The 19,639-nt window shown below is 60.4% G+C and overlaps 1 protein-coding gene across 15 annotated transcripts in view; it reads right to left on the bottom strand.

Annotated features, from left to right (window-relative positions):
• The window catches only part of JAKMIP3 (Janus kinase and microtubule interacting protein 3), a 107,768-nt gene that overhangs the window by 46,064 nt on the left and 42,065 nt on the right, over positions 1-19,639 (bottom strand). For all 15 annotated transcript variants that reach the window (XM_027112983.1, XM_027112985.1, XM_027112991.1 and 12 more), the window contains 2 exons: positions 14,404-14,631; positions 414-911 (listed from right to left, as the gene is read on the bottom strand). In XM_027112983.1, the coding sequence (XP_026968784.1) occupies positions 414-911; positions 14,404-14,538 (633 nt within the window). In that variant the 5' untranslated portion in view covers positions 14,539-14,631. The remainder of the gene's footprint in view (positions 1-413; positions 912-14,403; positions 14,632-19,639) is intronic.

Genomic DNA, 19,639 nt, shown 5'->3' with positions numbered 1-19,639 from the left:
AGACCGCAGAACCTGCCAGTTATGGAGTGTGGGACTCACACCATCAAACGCTAGCCGCTGCCTGGCTTGAGCCTAACCTGGGGCTGTGAGAAGGGGAACCTTTCAGAAATCCCTTCCAGGAAACGGGGGTTCCTCTGCAGGTGCCTTGTTCTGGCCACGCTGGAACTGGGAAGGAAAGCTGGGTGGGTGGAGGGGAGAGGACTGCGGCCTCCCCGGCCCTGGGGGGCGCTGACTGTGGTGAGTTCTGAAACGCACCCGGCTGTTTTTAGCAGCCTGGCCTCTCTGCAGTCTGCAAACCAACAGTAGGGGTGTGAGGTGCGCTGTGCAGGGGACCCTGCCCGAGAGCGAGGCCGAAGCCATGCCTGCCCCTTGCCCCTGCTGCCCGCGCCCCGCGCCCCGCGCCCCGCACATACCAGCCGGCGGATCTCCCGCTCGCACTCCTTCTTGATGCGGGAGATCTCCTCCTGGTGCAGGTGGTACACGCTCCTGATCTCCGCGGCCTTGACCTTGTCAGCCTGGGCGACCATCGTCAGCGCCTCCTCCACCTGCTTCTTGGCCCCCTTGAGCTCGGAGATCTCCTGCTGCATCCTCACCTTCTCCACCTCGAAGCCCTTGCGTGCCTCCTCCTTGGCCTCGGACAGCAGCACGGTGCGCACCTTGTCGGGGGCGCTGTCACGCAGGGCGTGCAGCAGCGCCCGAAGCCGCTGGTTCTCGCTGTCCTTGACCTTGGCGACCCGCAGCAGCTCAGCCTCGTGCTGCCGCAGCAGCGTCTCCCGCAGGGCCTGCAGCTCCTTCATCTTTTCCTCGTGCAGCTTCGTCTTGAGCTCGGTGAGCAGGACGGCGCTCTTGTGTTGCTCGTGCTCCCGCAGCTGCCTGAGCTCCTGGCTCTTCTCCCTTTCCACCCGGCTGACCTGCAAGACCAGTGCAACGCCCACTGTCTGTGAGCCAAACTCCACGTTCGCAGAAACCCAAGTGCAAGTTTTGGGAAGGCGGTTTTTCTTGCAAACTTGGGAGCGACCGTCTATTCGAGGGTGGCTCATTAAAACATGGTTGGACAACAGAGTCAACCCTTGTCGGTGGACAGCGGGAACGTGCACCCAGAGGCGTCAAGCCTGGAAGCCCCCCTGGCCCGGAAAGTAAGACCGCAGACACACGGGCCCCGGAAACCTGCGGTGCACGGAGGGTGAAACCCTCACCTCAAACTAGTCTGCCGAGGAATGGGCACAGCCCGCGGGGAGCAGGGCAGGTGCGGCTCCTGCCCTCCAGACGGCTTCGGCCCCTCCCCCTTCAGCCAAATAAAGGGATGTCTCGCTTACCTTCTGTGACACTCTTGGCAAATGGAGAAACCGATCTAGGCAGCTGTACTGTCTGTCTACATGATGTCTGATGTCTGATGTCTAGATTTGGGGGGACACTCAGTGTTTTCTTTACTGAATGATTTATTTCCATCCGAAAGCTCTGACCTTGGCTGAATGACCCCACCACACACCATGTGGCATGAAGCCGGCGCTCAAACTCTATTTAGGGAATGAAAGAATGGCTGGGATCCGGATTTGCCCCGGGCCTACGTGGGGGGCGAGGGGCAGACAGTCAGGAGGAGCCCGGCTGGTGGCACACCTGAGTGCACAGCCCTGCCGCCCGTCCCCAGACACACCAAGGGTGCCTCCGCTTCCTGCCAGAACCCTGAGCAACGCAGCCTCCTACAGACCCCTCACACTCAGTGTGTCCAGAGGGACGCTTCCCTTCCCCCCACCAGCCTCAGAGGTCTGTGTTCTCAGTCCAGGCACCTCGAGCGGGGCTGTCATCCTCGGCTCACGTCACCCCAGTCCTGTCAGCGAGTCCTGCCACCACCACCTGCAGGGTGCACCGCGTGTCTGTCACCTCCCTGGCCCCCCCACGGCCCCCAGGCCTCCGCTGCCTCCTACCGCCCTTCCCCACCACCCAGTCTCCACGGAGAGAGCTCAGGAAGCACGAAGCTCTCCACTCGGGTCCCCATGTGACCCTCTTCTCCGTCCGTCTCCCGGTGCATTTGGAACAAAAGCAGCACCATCCCCAGGAAAGAGGGTGCTACCTGCAAGACCCCGTGCCACCCACGGGGCACATCCTTGCGGGAGAACGAGGCACGGGCCACGGCCCCGCTCCGTGGGGACTCACGCCCTGCGCTTTCTGTTCTCTCCCCGCAGAGGCGTGTAGGCTCTGACCCCACGACCCTGGACGTGTGCCCGCTGCCACCCTCCTGGCTTGCTCTGCCCGGCCCAGCCCAGCTTCAGCCCCGAGTGGTCTCCCGCGGACTCGGGCGGCAGCCTCTGCAGCCTCGTGGGGTCAGGAGCTCCCGGGCCCACTGCAGCGACCCCATTACTTTGTGTCACTGTCTCCACAGCAGTCGTCACTCCCGAAAGTGCCTTATTTCTCTCTCTGTGGCTGAGCCGTCCGCCTTCCCTGCCGGGGCCGTGGCCACCTTGTCCTCTGTTATTTCCGCCTTTAGGGCAGACCTGGGACGCTGACTCCCTCAGCTGGTACACCCCGACGGGCAGTCCTATTGTCCAGTGGGGTTCGGTCCCGAGCCTTCCCTCAGGATGGCTCAGACCCTGCAATGCTTGCAGAAACTCTAATAACCGGGGCCCCTGACAAGTCCCCAGCGGCACTCGGGGCACTGTGAGCGCCGGCCCGGCTGTTTGGGTTTCTGCCTGGAGAACTGGGCTATTGCTGAAAGCCTCGAGCAGACAGATATTTATTCATCTTCCATTTAAGTGAATCTCCCTTTTGTCCAGTCTAAATTGAGTTCAAGACACCCAGAAAAGCAAGATTTGGACGGGGGGTATTTCTCAGTCGTGTGGGCGTGGTGACTCTCTAGGGGAGCCCACTGGTGCCATTTCAGAACCTGCTCAGGCCGGGAGGTGCTGCCGTCCCTACAGCGGGTGGGGTGCAGAGGGTCGGCAGAGTGGGTCCTGAAGCTGGACGTGGTGGAGTCAGAAGCACCACCCGCGTCTGAGATCCAGAGCCCAGCTCTTCTCCCCTCGACGGGTGACGTAACACCACCTCAGGACACCCTCTTGGATGGGAATCAGCAGAGAAAAGAAAAATGACGTCGCATGTATCATAGAGGCGTGTTTTGTGTTTTGTTTTGTTTGGAGCAGAGAGAGAGACATCAGCAGGACAGTTCAGGGTTAGATGGGGTTTAACCCCGACTCTGAGCTAAGCTGTGTGCAGTGAAAATGGAGACTACGCCCGCCTGTGGTTACCCTTCAGTCCAGTGCCTGTGACTCTGCTGTGGAACAGGTGTCTGCCACAGCCCACATCAGACTTGCACGAGAGGCCTGGCTAAAAATGAGCCGACACGGGGCCGGCCTCCCAGCCTCCGGGCCTCCCAGCCTCCTGGCCTCCCGGCCTCCGGGCCTCCCAGCCTCCCTGCCTCCCTGCCCGTCCCCGCAGCAGCCCCGATGCTGCTGGAGCAATTGGCTCTGACAGAGCCAACAGCACGGCTGGGCTCCCTTTGGAACCCCTGCCTCCACGACGGCCACCGTGGTTACTGGAAGCTGGAGAGGAAGGGATCTGGCAGCTGAAGGAGAGGAGAACAAGCAACACGAGTGAGGGTCCCGGGAGACGCTCTGGGGCTGGAATTGGTGCTCAGCTGGGCTTGCTCACTTGCAGTTCTGAGCAAAGGCACTGACCACGAGGACCAGTCCGGTGGCTTCCTGGGAGCCCCGCCAGGAGGCGCCCGTGAGTGCACTGGCACTTGTCTCTGCCACGCGCTCACTGTTCCTCTCCTCTCTGAGGCTCCGTCCACTAAGGGGCGGTGAATTCCTTCCCTTAGTGTCTGGGCCGAACCGACAATCTCCCCTGGCCACGGAGACCAGCCGATGGCGGGCACGCAGGGTGTGCACAGGTGTGCAGCTCCAGCGGGTGGAGGGGGGAAAGGGCTCATGGCCCCAAATAGCACTGAAAATTGACGAACATGACCCAGATCCCTGAGCCCAAACGGCTCTCCATGACACAGAACTTTTTAGGAGCTCCCAGCAGCTCCGTAATAACCTCGGCCTCACTGTACCCTCCTCAGAGGCTGGAAGTAAGAAAAGCACAGGAACCTGCTTGCAGACCATAAACTCCTGCAAATAAGCACCAGTTTTTACCATTATCTGTCAGCACATTTCCCCCTTGCTGCCTCGTTCACAGGCTGGCCTGTCTCTTTTCCCTCTCAGAGTGAAGTTCACTTTGGTAAGGGGAGGGGGCAGGGGAGTCGGAGGGAAGAGGGAGGGAGGGGGAGGGGGAGGGGGACGATGGAGGGAGGGTGGGTTTGTCATCAGGATTCCTCCTCCATGTGGAACCCTGTCTGCTCCACAAACCTGCATGTGCATAAACAGCTTCTCCTCCAAACTCCAAAGTTCTCATTGAACCTCTCCTAGAAATTAACCCACAGTCTCCGACGCAGAGAAGACTTTTTCTGGGCAAAGACCCTTCAGGCAAGTGGGTCTCTCCTTGACCGCATGGCAGCACCAGGGAAGCTTTAAAAAACACGGGCGCCTGCATCTCACACCCCAAAATGATGACATATTGTCATGGGGCAAGGGGTGGCCTGGGCCTTGGGACTCCTTTTACATTTCCTGTCCAGGTGAGTCTGAGGTGAAGCCAAGGAGGAGAGTCGTCGTGGCTCCACCCCTGGGGTCTAACACAAAGTCTGGGGAGAGCTGGGGGGGCTGCGGGAACCCCAGGAACTCAGCGCCAGGCCCGTTAGGCCCGCCGATCACCCCAGAGAGGCCCCAACACACACACACACACACACCATGCACATGCACATACGTACACCTGTCCTCACACATGCACATGTGTGTACACACGCAGACGCATGTACATTCACATGCACACATGGGCTGTGGAACCCTACTGCGGTGTGCTCTCTGGGGCTGTGAAATATGTGAGAAGGACAGTTAAGACCAGTTGTTCCGCAGCATCCAGTAAAAGGGCTGAGGATGCCCTCCTCCCACTCACGTCTGCCCGCAAGCGGGCCCCGTCCCGTGAGGCCCAGCGAGCCCCTCTGCCAGCTGAAAACAGACGGCAGCCGACCGTACGGATGGGCCGGGCGTCCGGACGTGCTTCTGATGGATGCTTAGGGTCAGCCCGTGGTGGAGGCCCTGGTGCTGCGGCCCCGTGTGAAGTGGGAGTGATGGGGGCTGGACCAGGGCCCAGCAGGCCACCGCGGGCCTCGGACTCTTCAGGGGCAGAGGAGGGGGGTCCAGACAGCATCAGGGCAGACCTGAAAACTGGACAAGAACAAGAACCTTGGGGCTGGAGACGGGGGGACACTAGCGAGTCCCACACGGGGCCAAGGCAGCCTTTTCCCAGTGGGTGGGGCGCCGGCACGGCGGGACCCCACCCAGCCGACTAGCCAAGTGGCTCAGACCTGCTCTTAGACAGAAATGGCCCAGGCAGCTCGCAGGTCGGCCGGTTCAGCAGCGGTGGACACCGCCGTGCTACCATCCTTGGTCAAGACCGGCTTCAATGCTCAGGCCACACCACAGCCCCACGAGGATGGACCACGCCCGGCTCGTGACCAGCACAGACCTGGCACAGAGCAGGCGTCACAGGACAGGGTGGCCACACGCACAGTCCTGACCAGGACGTCCCTGAGAGTGACGGGCAGTCGTTATGCCGGAAAGACAGAGCCTGGGGACACAGTCCTCCACCGACAAACTGCTGAACAGAATGGAGGTGCTGTTTGTCAAGTGTGTCAGATATTATTCGTGAGAAGAGAAGGTATCAGAATCAAATCGCGTTTAAGAGCTGAGATCGTGCTCTTGCTGATTTAAGTTGCAGAGAGAAGGTGCATCTCTTTAATGGCAGCGTCGGACCGGCCACAGGCGGGCCCTGCACTCCACGCTCAGTGCCGGGCAGCAGGGTGCGCCGGGCACTGCGGCCTAGAGCTTCGTGTCTCGTGGTCCCAGGGCTCTGGTGCGGTCTGTGCAACACCCGCTCTGGGTGGAAACGGCCACCACTTGTAATGCCGCAAACATTTGGAGCTCTCAAAGGCCAGTTAACAAACGTGCAGGGCCCTGGAGACAGCTCAGGGGCCTACAGAAGTTTAAGCTGAATGGATAAAACAGTGCCCTGGGAGGGGTCCTAATTCATTGCTCACGAGCGATTTTTAGACACATCACTTTTCTACCAGCAAGGATGTTTTCCCTCCTTAAAAAACTAAAAACAGAATTACCATATGACCCAGCAATCCCACTACTGGGCATATACCCAGAGAAAACCATAATTCAAAGAGACACATGCACCCCAAGGTTCATTGCAGCTCTATTTACAATAGCCAGAACATGGAAGCAACCTAAATGCCCATCGACAGACGAATGAATAAGGAAGATGTGGCACATATACACAATGGAATATTACTCAGCCATGAAAAGGAATGAAATTGGGTCATTTGTAGAGATGTGGATGGATCTAGAGACTGTCATACAGATTGCAGTAAGTCAGAAAGAGAAATACAAATACCGTATACTAACGCATATATGTGGAACCTAGAAAAATGGTACAGATGAACCGGTTTGCAGGGCAGAAGTAGAGACACAGATGTAGAGAACAAACGTATGGACGCCAAGGGGGGAAAGTGGCAGGGGGTGATGGTGGTGGGATGAATTGGGAGATAGGGATTGACGTGTATACACTAATAAGTATAAAACGAATGACTAATAAGAACCTGCTATATAAAAAAATAAATAAATAAAAATTAAAAATCCAAAAAAAAAAAAAAAAAGGATGTTTTCCTCTGTGGTCTTACTTCTAGAAACATTATCTCCTGCCAACCTCCAACGACTGCTCTACAATCGGGGTCCATTTCAGGAACAGACACTGGAGCAGAACCCGCAGCCCCGCCCACGTCGGATGGTCTGCTTGGTGTTGCCCCTCCCCCTCCCTGGCCAGGCGCCCTGGCCCAGGCGCGTGTAAAGACGGGACAAGGGCACAGTCCCACTCCTGATTCATGCGCAACAGAGCTTCCCTCTGAATAAATGGAGGCGACCCCTGACTCCCCAGGAGCCTCACGCTTCCTGGCGCTGTGAGTTGCCTGTGGTCCTCCGCATGTCGGGCCAGGTTCCTGAACACTTGGTCCTGCTTCTTGGTCTCCCAGGTTATCGGGGGAGGGGGAGGCATTCTTCCTCTGGCTCGTTATTTTTTTCCGTGTGTTCTCTTCTGCAGTGTTTTTGTCTACAGGGTCCCAAGTGGCTCTGTCCACAGAGGCGAGAAGTCGAGGTCTGCGGCCTGCCCCCTGGAGCTGCTGCGAGAATGTAGCATTCCCGTGGGGGGTGGGGGGAGGGGGTCTCCCACAGGAGTTTGGGGCGTAACTGGGATTCGCGGATTTGGAGATCACTCCCGTGTTATCACACCCGCTCGTCTCCAGGGCCAGGGCGGCCCCAGCCCCGCGTGCACATGGCCTCCTGCTGCTGGCGTGGAATCCTCCCGCTGCTCTCTGTCTCCCCCTCTCGGCTTCCCCGCTGTACCCCCTCCTCTTTGTGAAACAGGCAACACGCTGGCACCTACATCACCCACCTCACTAGCTTTGGAAAGACAATGACCGTCACGCTTTTTTCGCATGACTTATGGTAACAAATATGCTGACCTGGTGACCAGGACATACCTAGTCTGAAGGCAGCTGTCAACCAAGTTCATGGTCCCCTGTGGGTCTCAGTCTCTCTCCAATGTCCTGGTCCAGACGGTACATTTTTAGGCCCTTCCCACCTGCATGGCCCTCCGTGGCCTGACCCCTAGGCCACCTCTCCTGACGCCCTTCCTGGCCGCCGGTTGCATTACGGGAGCCCCCTTAGTTCCCACCTTCACTTCCTCGTTTTCCCTGTCCCGGCTGGTTTAAGGCCACCTCTCCTGGGAGGCCCTCCCTGACTGCTGAACAGAGCGACCACACCACCGCCCAGTGTGTCGGCTTGGAGGCTGTAACCCCGCCCGGCTGCCCGGTTCCTGTTTCTTGCATGTCTCCCTCCACCTGGACGTGGTCCTGGGGGCAGGGTGCTCAGTACGTCCTTCCTGAGTGGCCGTCCATGGCCTGGAGCTGGGGGGTGGCTGGACTTCAGCACAGGGTTCCCCCCACGGGGTCCCCTCCTCCCAGTTAGGACTAGTGTGTTTCGTAACAGCAGGCGTAATGCTTGGGTGTGTCTGCTCTGTTCCTCACACACGGTTCCAGGCCAAGCTGGGGGCACGGCTTGTAGGAGGGACCGCGGGGTGCAGGCAGCAGGGGCTGCTCTGTGCCCAGCCTAGAGCCGGAGCTTCCTTGAGCCTGTGACGGAGACACAGGGGCGTCATGTCGCTATGATTCTTTCTTCTTTCCACTTCAAGGATCCCAGTACTTCCCCCCCTTTAATACAACGTGGAGTTAACTTGGACGGAGCTTCCGAGAGGCCTCTCCCTTGGAGCCTCTCCCTGCTAAGCTCCTCCCTCTGTTCAGAAGGGTCTCCATCCGAGGTGGTCCCACTTATCTCCAGCGCCCTGGCAGCAGGAGAGGCCTGTTTTCATTTAAATGATTTCATTCTTTGCTGTCGAGTCTCCATTCCTGCATGTCCCCCTCGGTGATGAACTAACCGTGGGCCTGAAATCCGCAACGCTTAGCCCGCGGCTGCCGCGTACATTGGCATCTCTCTGTGCTCCACAGGGACCTTCTTGACCCTGGAAACCGCAACCTGCAAGACGAGGTGTTGAGTCCCTAATAAGGAATAGGAGGCAGCTGGCGCCCGGTCCTGAGGCCGCCTTCCCCACCCCTGGGGCATGAGAGCCTCCACCCCTGTTCTGTCCAGCCCCTTGGGGGCCGGGGAAGGGTCCCTCCGGCCGTCCACCCACTTCCATCATGAGGTCCAGAACCAGGCCCTCCTCCTTGGGTGCTGCAGGAGCATCTGGAATGTGCTAGAAACTGGACGGAAGGCTCCAAGTCCACGGAGCTGGCCGCACAAATTTGTCCTGCGTTTGTAACAATGACGTTAACACATGCGAAGACTTCAGAAGGGTGGCGAGGGTGGACGTTGTTAGCATTTGCCGTGAAGATTGAATTCGCATCTTATTCCCCACTTGGCCAGGGCGTAGGCACCACCAACCCACCGCGTGCTTGGGGTAAAGTGTCCGTCTCTAGGCTGCGCAGACAGAACCGAGGAGATTCCCCGGAAGCTGCCTGTGGTCCTGTTGCAGCCCTGCTCTCGGCTACAGGAGGAGACGCCCTCCCGGGAGAAACTCCAAGGGTAACACAGACGCATCTTCTATTTACTGGACTGACGGTAGGGAGAGGAGGGAAACGCAGGCAAGAACCGAAGAGGAAACACGGCAGGCAGTTCCCACGCCGTGTGCGCCCTGCGCTGGGAAGGAAACCAGGCGCTGCTCCCAGCTCGCCGCCCACCGGGGATGGAGTGATGGAGACCCAGGACCCCCACCCTGGGCGCCGCGTCAGGGCCACTGACCACCTCCCGTGAGCTGAGCCCCTGTCTGAGCCCACATCCCCATGACAGCTGCCCCGTGGGACCAGCGCCATGGCTCTCGGTCTCAGGGAGGCCCAGGCCTCCTGGTGGGTGTGGGGCGAGGCCGGGCTCGGACCCAGGACCGTGCGGGGGAAATAAGGGCGGGCAGCGGGTCTGCCAGCTTCTGGCTCATCCACCTTCAAATCCAAAATGACAGTACGTGCTAATGCCGGGCGGCAGGGACCTGTACACACGCGCGCGCGCACACACACACACACACACACACACACACACACTTCTTAAAATCTAGAATGTTGGGACTCCCCTGGTGGCGCAGTGGTTAAGAATACGCCTGCCAATGCAGGGGACACATGGGTTCGAGCCCTGGTCCAGGAAGATCCCACATGCTGTGCAACAACTAAGCCCGTGCGCCACAACTACTGAGCCCACGTGCCACAACTACTGAAGCCTGTGAGTCACAACTACTGAAGCCCGCGCACCTAGAGCCCGTGCTCCGCAACAAGAGAAGCCACTGCAGTGAGAAGCCCGCGTGCAGCAGCGAAGAGCCAACATGGCCAAAAATAAATAAATAAATACAATTAAGAAACAATCTAGAATGTTTTAGATGATGTTTGGCTGGGACCGTGCAGGTCTGGCTGGGACGCACCAGTGGGAGCTGGGAGGCCAGGCGGGGGCAGGTAATGACGCAGGGGCTCAGAGAACGTCCTCAGGTCTCGCGGCCGGGCCTGCGTTCCTGGTCTGCCTGTACCCCTGCTGCTCCTTTCCACTGCTCCCTGCACCTGCTCTGGGCCGGCCACAGGCCCAGAGGCTGAGCAAAGAAATGAGGGGTCGTTACCTACTACACCACCTGGGTGTGTCTTTCTGCAGGAAGGCAGCGCTCCCTGGGATGGCACGTCCCGCCTCGGCCCCTGGGGCACTGTGCCCTCCAGCCCAGCTCCAGCTCAGCCAGGAGGCGGAGGAGAAGACAGGGGTGGCAGCAGGACCAGGGGGACTGGCAGCTACCCTGTGGGGAGGTAGCTCTCGGCAGCGAAGCCCAAAGTGGAGGCTTCAGAGCAGCCGGGGCTCGGAGAGCTCAGTTCTGCAGAAGGTGAGGCCATGGGCCTGTGGGGTTTTCCCTCTCTTCTTTTTTTTTTTTTTTTTTTGCGGTACGCGGGCCTCTCACTGCTGTGGCCTCTCCCGTCGCAGAGCACAGGCTCCGGACGCGCAGGCTCAGCGGCCATGGCTCACGGGCCCAGCCGCTCCGCGGCATGTGGGATCTTCCCGGACCGGGGCAGGAACCCGTGTCCCCTGCATCGGCAGGCGGACTCTCAACCACTGCGCCACCAGGGAAGCCCTAGTTTGTACTTCTTAATCTCCTACCCCTATCCTGACCCTCCCCTTTGCCCTCTCCCTACTGGTAACCACTAGCTGGTTCTCTATACCTGCAAGTCTGCTTCTTTTTCGTTATATTCACTAGTTTGTTGTATTTTTTAGACTTCACATATAAGTGATGTCAAATGGTGTTTGTCTTTCTCTGTCTGGCTTATTTCACTTAGCATAATGCCTTCCAAGTCTATCCATGTTGCTGCAAATGGAAAAATTTCATTCTTTTTTATGACTGAGTTATATTCCATTGTGCATATATGTACCACATCTTCTTTATTCATTCGTCTGTTGACGGACACTTAGGTTTCCTCCATATCTTGGCAATTGTAAATAATGCTGCTGTGAACATTGGGGTGCATGTGTCTTTTCAAATTAGTGTTTTTGGTTGTTGTTTTTTTTTCAGATACATACCCAGGAGTGGAATTGCTGGGTCATATCGTAGCTCTATTTCTAGTTTTTTGAGAAACATCAGTACTGTTCTCCGCAGTGGCTGCAGCAATTTGCTCTCGTCCCAACAGCGCGCCAGGGCTCCCTTTCCTCCACACCCTCAGCAGTGCGCGAGGGCTCCCTTTCCTCCACACCCTCAGCAGTGCGCGAGGGCTCCCTTTCCTCCACACCCTCACCAACGCTTGCCATTTGTGTCCTTTTTGACGATGGCCTTTCTGACAGGCGCGAGGCGACGTCTCACCGTGGCTTCGATTTGATTTCCCTTAGGATTAGTGATGTTGAGCATCTCTTCATGTGCTTGTTGGCCACCTGCACTTCCTCTTTAGAAAAGCATCTATTCCGTTCTTCTGCACGTCTGAAAATCAGGTTGTGTGGTTTCGATGTTGGGTTGTGCGAGCTGTTTATATATGTTGGGTATTAACCCCGTACTGCTCGCAGCATTTGCAAACGCTCTCCCCCGTTTAGGAGGTTTTGCCTTTTAGGGTCTTGTGTTTTCAACAAGAGTCACGGGAAACTGTGATGCACAGTGAGGCCTGGGAGCCACAGCCTAAGGGGCCTTAACTACAAAGAACCACAGGCAGAGGTAAAAAAGATACCAGGGTCCTTTTCTAGCCGGGGAAACGAGGGTGCCTGCATGAAGGAACGCTGACAGGCTGGTGCGGCCAGAGCAGCCCGCACTCGGGCAGCAAACCCAGCCCAGCGTGGATTCGACGTGGATCTGAGCCCTGGAGCTTCCGACTGCGTCCACCTCCCTGAAGGGCCCTCTGCACTCTCATGGGCCCTGCTGTGGTCACTGTCACACTGCAATCACACACGCTCTTGCACGTGTGGTCCAGGACATGCAGACAGGGGTGTTCTCTGCAGGGCTGCTGCATGTGCTGGACCATGTGAGGCTGGACCTCGGGAGTTCCAGCCTCCCAGACACACGGTGAAGGGAAGAAGAAAAAGGGACTCAGAACCATGTGTCATTTATGCTTTAAAAAGAGACACACAGGTGTGTTCAAGAAACTGTAACTTGAACCCCTCTGGGAGGTGACCTGGGGTGTGGACCCGAAGAACAGAGGCTCCCTGATGCTGGGCCTTTTCTTCTCTTCCTTTGGAGTTTTGAACCAAGAGGTTGTATCATCTTCTCAAAAGACAGTAAGTACACCTTGTATAAATAACAGGGCCTCTGACGCCAGGCCCAGGACTCCTGTCTGCCACCAGGGAGAGCTGCGAGCTCCGACCCGGCCAGACTCGGCCTGTTGGCCAGCCAGGGGCCGGCACACGCCCCTTGGGCTGCCGCAGGACGGATGGGTTTTGATAAAGCTGCACGTGGGACACGCACGATGCTGCTGTAAACGGCGGACAGAATCTAGACATTCGCGCAGAAGTACTATTACTTAGTGATTTCTACCACGCGGCGTTTCTTTGCGTTGAAAAGACAATTGCTATTATATTTTTACCCAATAAAACAAAGAGTTTCATTATCATTAGGTTCCTAACAAGTCAGCCCCTCTTCTCTTTCATCTGCAAACAGGGGAGGGGGAGGGCCAGAGTGATGTCCGAGGCTTGGCCTCGCAGCCCCTACAGTCTGGTCAGGACAAGATACTCGGAGCGCCCACGTGCCTCTAGGGCGCAGAACAGATGCTCTCTGCGTCCGGGGACAACTTGACAACTCTCCATCCCAGGCCACTCATGTTGGTGCCTTTGCCCCGTGCTCCAGCCAGGCAGCATGTCGGGGCCCCCTGGGCTGTCCTTGCTGGCTCTGCGACCACCTGGCCCAGAGCAGGTGCTGACACCAATGCTCTCCAACTCCCTGGGTCCTCACCACGGGCACTCAGCAGGCTCTGACTGTCCTGCAGGCCCAGCGAGGTGGCCTGGCCACGGGAACGGCCACGTGGTCACTGTGACAGCCGCCTTCTAGTGTCCATGCTGGAGGCCCTGCGCCCGGAGCTGTCTGTCCCCTTTCACAGAGCAAGGGACCTAGGAGGGAGGGAGGTGACCAGGACCGGCCCGCACGCTTTTTCTGTAACGGGCCATGCACGCAGTATTTCAGGCCTATGGCTCAGATGGCGCTGCTGTTACTAAGCTGCAGACGATGTGTAAACGAACGGGCGGGGCTGGGTCCTAACGACTTATCTACTAACAATGAACTCTGAATTCCATATAGTCATCACAGGTCACAAAATACCATCCCTCTTGTGATTTAACCAGGAGGTTGCGAAGCAGCTGGTCCCCGCCTCCCGTGACTCCCTCCCTGACCGGGCCTCCCGGGAGGGCAAGGCTGCGGGGCCGTTATGCCGGCCAGACCACAGCCAGGGACCTTTCAAACCCTCCGGGAGAGAAGCCCGCCCTGGTGTTCTCCCCTCCCCACGCCTCCCTCTCCCCAGATTTTCTCTTCTTTGCATCTCCTTCCCAAGAGCCCATGTACTTCCTAGTGGCTCCTAGGTGGGAAGCGAGGAGAGGATGGAGGTGACAGAGAGGCAGGGAAGCGTGGGAGGGGGAGACGGCCCCCCGGGCCTGGCCTGGCACTGAGAGGGGAGGGCATCCTCTGACCAGGACCCCCTCAGCCGCAGCACAAGCCCAGCCTTCACTGCAGGCTGCAAGGACCCCCGAGGGCTGGGTGTCGGGGCAGGGGGTCATCACAGGGCTGCCCACTGGGGTCTGGGACCGACGCTTCCAAGTGGGTCGGTTAGGAGAGCTGCCTCCCAACACCTGGAGGCCTTGAGCCCAGGGCCTGGCTGTTTGCTTTGGGGCTGTTATATTTGGGTGAAATTCCACTGTGAACAGTTCAGGGGGAAGCCGCACCGTTCCAGGGACGGTGTGGTTGGACAAGGCTCCTCGGCCCACACGCTGAGGACCAAGGCTGCTCCCGCGGGTCAGGCCCGTGTCCGCACACCCCCCTGTGGGTCTGGAGCCCCCTCCCTGGCGCTGTCTATGCTCCCGAGCTGCCTTGAGAGCCGCTGGGACCCGGGGACCACCTGGGCTGGCACATCTGCAGAGACCTGGCTCCACCCTGCTCCGGGCAGACCCTGCGGGCCCAGGAAGGCATGGCGGGTGGGGGGGGGGGGGGGGGGGGGGGGGGGGGGGGCCCAGGAAGGCGTGGTGAGGTGGTGGGGGCGCGGAGGGGCGCGGGGCCCACCTTGCTCTTCTCCTGCTGCAGCTCGATCTGGATCTCGGTGAGCTTGGCCCGCAGCTCCTCGTTGGCGGCCTGCAGCGCCGCGAGGACCTCTGCCTTGTCCCCCTTGCTTCGGCCGCCCGCGCCCTTCTTGGACATGGTGAGGGTGGCCCGAGGGGCGCTCGGGGCGGGCCGCTCGTCCGGGCTGGGCTGTGCGCGCCGAGCTGGGCTCCGCTACATTTTCTCAGTCACCTGGAGGGGAAGCACAGCTGGTGAGCAGGCCTGAGCTCGGCGCCGCGGGCAGGGTGGGCGGGGCCACGCTGGCTCCTGACTGCCCGCCAGGTCACAGCCCCGGGCCCGCAGGGGCCTTCTGCGCTCTGCACAGCACCCCTGACGGGGACCCCCCCAAAGCTAGAGCAAGTCCCCTGCCGCACATGTGACCAGCGCTTAATGAATGTTTGCTCTTTGCCCCTTTGGAATAAGACACCGGGGGACCCAAAGTTAAGGCCCGCCTTTCATACAAGGGTGTGTGGCAGCCTGATGGGAACAGTGGGTTAGAAACACCAAAGGGAGTGGCGGCTGGGACCCCTGGGCCCCTCCACGGGGCCTACAAACTTCACCTCGGAAGGGGTCACACCCTCAGCCCAGGTGCCCAGCCAGCTCAGCGGGTGAGCACGTGCCCTGGGCCCCCCTGGGTGCCAGCGCCCCGCCCCAGGCCGGCTCATCCCTGCTGCCCCCAGGCCTGGGGCTGCCCCTCCCCCCTCCTGTGTCCTCGCGCCGGCGCAAGTGTGGGAAATGGGTGCATCCACCAACTTCGCCTGGATGAGAAAGCAGAGGCAGGCTGAGCCCTGCTCTGCACTCATTCCCCGCGACACCCCGTGCCTCAGTTTCCTCACCCGCACAGAGAGACACGAGAGTGCCCCCAGTGTCCCCCAAGGCCTCCATCCTGTGCTTTGGACACCCGTGCTGAGGTGCACAGCGGGTCCCGTCCACCTGGTGAGGCTCTTCAAGGCCTGGTCTGGGAGGTCCTGGGGGACCACTGGGACCCACTGGCCAGGAGTTCTGGGTGGGGGGCCGTGCCGTCAGCCAGCACTCAGCCTTCTGTGAGTAGGGACCTGGCCCCATGGCTGCCCTGCAGTGTCCCCAGGCCCGGTCTCACAGCGACTCCCCTGGACCAAGCCCCACCCCCCCTACTTCCCCCCCCCCCCCGCCCCCGTCACCCTCTCCAGCCCGTTCTCCACGCCGTCTCACGAGCAACTGTGCCAGGACCCAGCCCCCCGGCCCTACCCTCCCGCCTCCCCGTGTCCTGCCATCGCAGTGAATTCCCAGCGCCTGTGCAATTCACTGGCTGAGCTCCTCCCCAACTGCTAGTTTTCTGAAAATGGTCTTGTTATTCTTTACTTATTTTTAAATGAAACTCTGCAGGCCGTTCCTGGATAGAGAGCAGCATCACCAGCCGTCTAACAGGTAACCAAGGGCAGGGTAATATTGAGGGAGACGCCGGAGGTGGGGCGCCCCACTGGACGGCAGCAGAGGGGCCCTCCGCGCCGCCCCGAGCCAGGCCCCGCCCACCCGGCCTCGGGCTGGTCCAGAACACAGTCCACCTTTATTTCCTCCGGAGGGCTCGATGCAGACGGCGTCAGCTCTGGCTGGCTCAGACCCCCAGGGGCTGAGCGGCCTCCACCCTGGCCCCGGCCTCCCAGCACCGAGAGCTTTCGACGCAGTAACGGATCTTCAGCCCCAGCCTGGCGTCTCCCTAAAGGCAAGTTCACAGTTTTCTCCAACATCCATTTAGGCACAAATACGGTAAGTGTCTTGACCTCGTTATTTATGGAAATGAGTGTGGACAAAGTAAATCTCCCCAGAGCCCGCTGGGAGCACGTGGGGGTCCCACTCGCCCACACCCGAAGCAGGGCGTCCAGGGCCTCTCCTTCTGCCCGGGCCACGCTCGTCCTCCGGGGGCACTCTTCAGGGCGACTCCCGGGGAGCAGCACGGGGGTCGCCCCCTCTGCCCCGCATCCTATCTGTACTGAGCGCATCCGCTTTGGGCCTTTGGGGAGTCGGCGCTTCGGTAGACGGGGTCACCACACTTCCCCACGGGCACCGCTGCCCACGTCAGAGGGAAACGGGGCTCCCGTGACATGGAGGCCACGTGTGCCCGGGCAGCTTCAGGGTCCCCTGGTCCCTGTTACGTGCTTCTCTGCACCCTGTGGCTTCGCCGCACACACACCCACACCCACAAAGCACATAGTCTCACGGATGCTACGTACGTAACACATACTTCCATGTCCTTCCTGCCACCCCGGGAGAAAGAAAGGGCGGACGGAGGGGAGACAGAGGCTTTGGGAGTGGTGAGGTCTCGGCCAGCGCTGCGAAGCCCTCCACCTCGGGGATGCCGGGGGCTTCAGCTGGCTCGTGCCAGGGCTGTGCTCTCGTCCGAGGAGGCCCGTGATTAGCCAGTGGGAGCACAGGCCTGAGGGGCTGCGGTGGGGCCGTCTGAGAAGGACACCACGGGCACCCACTGGACAGGGCCCTTGTGGCCACCCTGTCTGCCCAGCGTGGGCCTGGATCCGCACGGGGGCTGCATTCACCAGGGCTCAGCCCCACCGCTCTCCGTCAAGGGCTCTCCCTCCCTGGCTGAGACCCTCGGGCCCGTGAAGCCCAAGCTGCCCACCCAGGGTGGGGCCCTCACGGCAGCTGACGGGCCAAGGGCCGAGCACGGATCCTGCAGGGATGGCGGTCACAGGTCGCAGCAGGCGGGGCCGCCTGCACGGAGACTGGACGCTGGGTGGTCAGGGTGGGGATGGGGGAGGCGTGCCTGTCCCTCCCTCGGGGAAACTGGAGCAGCTCGCTAAACGCAGACACATCCGCGGGGGCTCCACTGCCTGCCCCCCTTTCTCTCGGCCACCTCCCATGATGGGGCGCCCACGCTAGGACGCACCCTCCCAGCACCTGCTCTCCTTTCCCGCCAGGCAGCCCCACCCCTGAGCCGCAGGCAGCCCTGCACACGCCGCCCCAGCTCTGACAGCTCCGCATGGCCACTCACGAACGTCCACGGAGCCCTCTGTGGCCTCGGGGCCCAGCGCATGGAAGGCCTCGGGCTCTCCTGTATGCTCTGGCCGCCGGGTGGGCACTCCTGCCAGGAAGCGTCACTGCCCTCTGGAGGGGTCGGAGCACTGCTGTGCCAGCCCTACCACCAGGTCTCGGGTGGGCCGGAGCCGCCCCTCCACGTGGAGCCACAGACCACGCTGTCTGAACCTCAGATGTGGAACCGCCCCCAGACTCAGGGTCAGGCCTTGGGCCTCCCGCCCGCTCAGTTCATGGTTGGGAGCTGCGGTGCTGGTGGGAAGGGGAGGGGCGATGTCCGACCGGCCATGCGTGGGGCGGTGACCAGGCTGCAGCCCGCCTGATACTCACTTAAGCACCCTCAAGTCACTCTGCTCCCGTAATTGGAGTCTGCGTCGCGGTGCCGGGCGCCTTAAATCTTTGCCGTTGAATCAGACCCTCCCAAATACGAGTGTCGTGTGCCTACATGGGAGGCCCAGGGGTGCAGGAGAGGGGGTGGGGGATTTCACCAAGTCCTCTCGTGCTCCCTGCACCAACCCAGCTCCCACTTGAGACCCAGACCAACCGCGTTTGCCGCACTTTGGTCAGAAGTTGTTAAATTATCGGATCCACAGCGCAGTCTGTCCGCCTCTGTCTTGGGGTCTCCAAGGAGGTAATAAAACAAGCAGAAGAGGTCTGTTCTGATCTCTCTGAAGAAGTCATTTTGTGTTGGGAGGGTTGAGAGAGGAGACAAAGCTCGCGGTCCACGAGCATGTCTGTACCATGCAACAGTCGCCACGGGAAGCCGGTCCGTATGCCTGGCCCCCACCTGTCCTGCCGGCCTCCATGCAGCGTTTCTCCACGTGGAGACTCCGGGCTGGTGCGCCGCCCCCGACGTGCGGGAAGAAGGAAACCGCCAACAGGCAGACCGCAGCCGGGGTGACGCCCCAGCGACGGGTGAGCGGCCAGGGTCATAACGGGGTTTTGACCTTGCAAAGCTGGTCGTATTTACATGGACTCTTTCTGGGTTAAGCGGTTTATCTACGGAGAAGAAAGGATGACTTGATGCTTCTGATCTTGTCAATTCCATGGAAATCCAAGGTGCGGGAGGGTCAGAGGCACCTGTCATATCCCACAGCGACCTCCAAAGTACAGGCCACGGGACCAATGGCCGGAGGAGGGGGCACAGGTCCAGGTCCCGGTGGCAGCGGGGCGGACACACAGGGCGTAGGCTGTGGGGCCCTCAGACCGGGCTGGGGTGCGGGTTCCAGGTGCCTTCCTCCCCAGGCAGGACCCTCACCTCACCGCGAGCCTGGCAGCGGGGCTGGCGAGGGTCTGTGGCTCAGAGCGGACACATTTTACTCCCTGGAACAGGCCAGCCATGGGTCCCGGAGGAGCCCTGAAGAGACCCCTTTCCCATTAAAATTCATTTTTCTTGGAAAACATCAACATCCCCCAGAGAGGGAAATCAACTGGTCATGCAAGGCTGGATGTAAGTGTTGATCGAAGACTCTGGCCCACGCCTGGAGACCTCCAGAAAGAGGAGTTTTGCTTGGGCGGAACAGGGAGAGCATGGGGCAGGCGGGGAAGCCCCCAGCAGGGCCCGGCCTCCAGGAGGTGGGGCTGGGGAGTAGCACGGGCTCCGGGGGCTGTGGCGTGGTGCAGGGGCGCAGGCGGCGGCAGAGGGCTGCCCAGACGAGAAGCCCGGAGGGCCTCCACCCCTGGCCCCCCATCGCCAACCCTGGGAACAGGACCCCTGAGCGTCCTGGGGCCTCCCGCAGATGAAGGGCGGGAGACGGTCCTCCGAAGGGCTAGCGGGGCAAAGAGGCTGAGGCTGAATCGACTTTTCTAGGGGCCAGAGGCAGAGCTCAGGAGTCCGAGGGGCACGCACGAGGCTACAGCGTGAAGCTTCTTGGGGACCAGGGGCCGGAGCAGCCCCGGTGCAGCCACGCCAGCCACAGCGCCTGTGCCTGCAGGACACGACCCGGGGAGCCGAGTCACGTCGGCCTTCGGTCGAGCGCCCGAGTTCCTGCACCCTGAGCCCCTACCCACGCGCTACCTCTCGTCCTGAGGTCGGAACAGCTCTGAGCAAACGGGGCGGCAGCCCCTCTCCTCCCCCGCCCAGCAGGGAGGCCTCTGCCATCCTGCTCTGACCCCAAGGAGGACACGGCTGCCCAGCACAGGGTTTTCTCGGCTCAGCAAAAGGCCCAGAGAG

The sequence above is a fragment of the Aethalodelphis obliquidens genome, unplaced genomic scaffold, assembly GCF_003676395.1.
Source record: "Aethalodelphis obliquidens isolate GAN/ISIS:26980383/991018 unplaced genomic scaffold, ASM367639v1 scaffold11, whole genome shotgun sequence".
Taxonomy (NCBI): Eukaryota; Metazoa; Chordata; class Mammalia; order Artiodactyla; family Delphinidae; genus Aethalodelphis; species Aethalodelphis obliquidens.
This window is presented reverse-complemented; position numbering and strand designations above follow the sequence as displayed.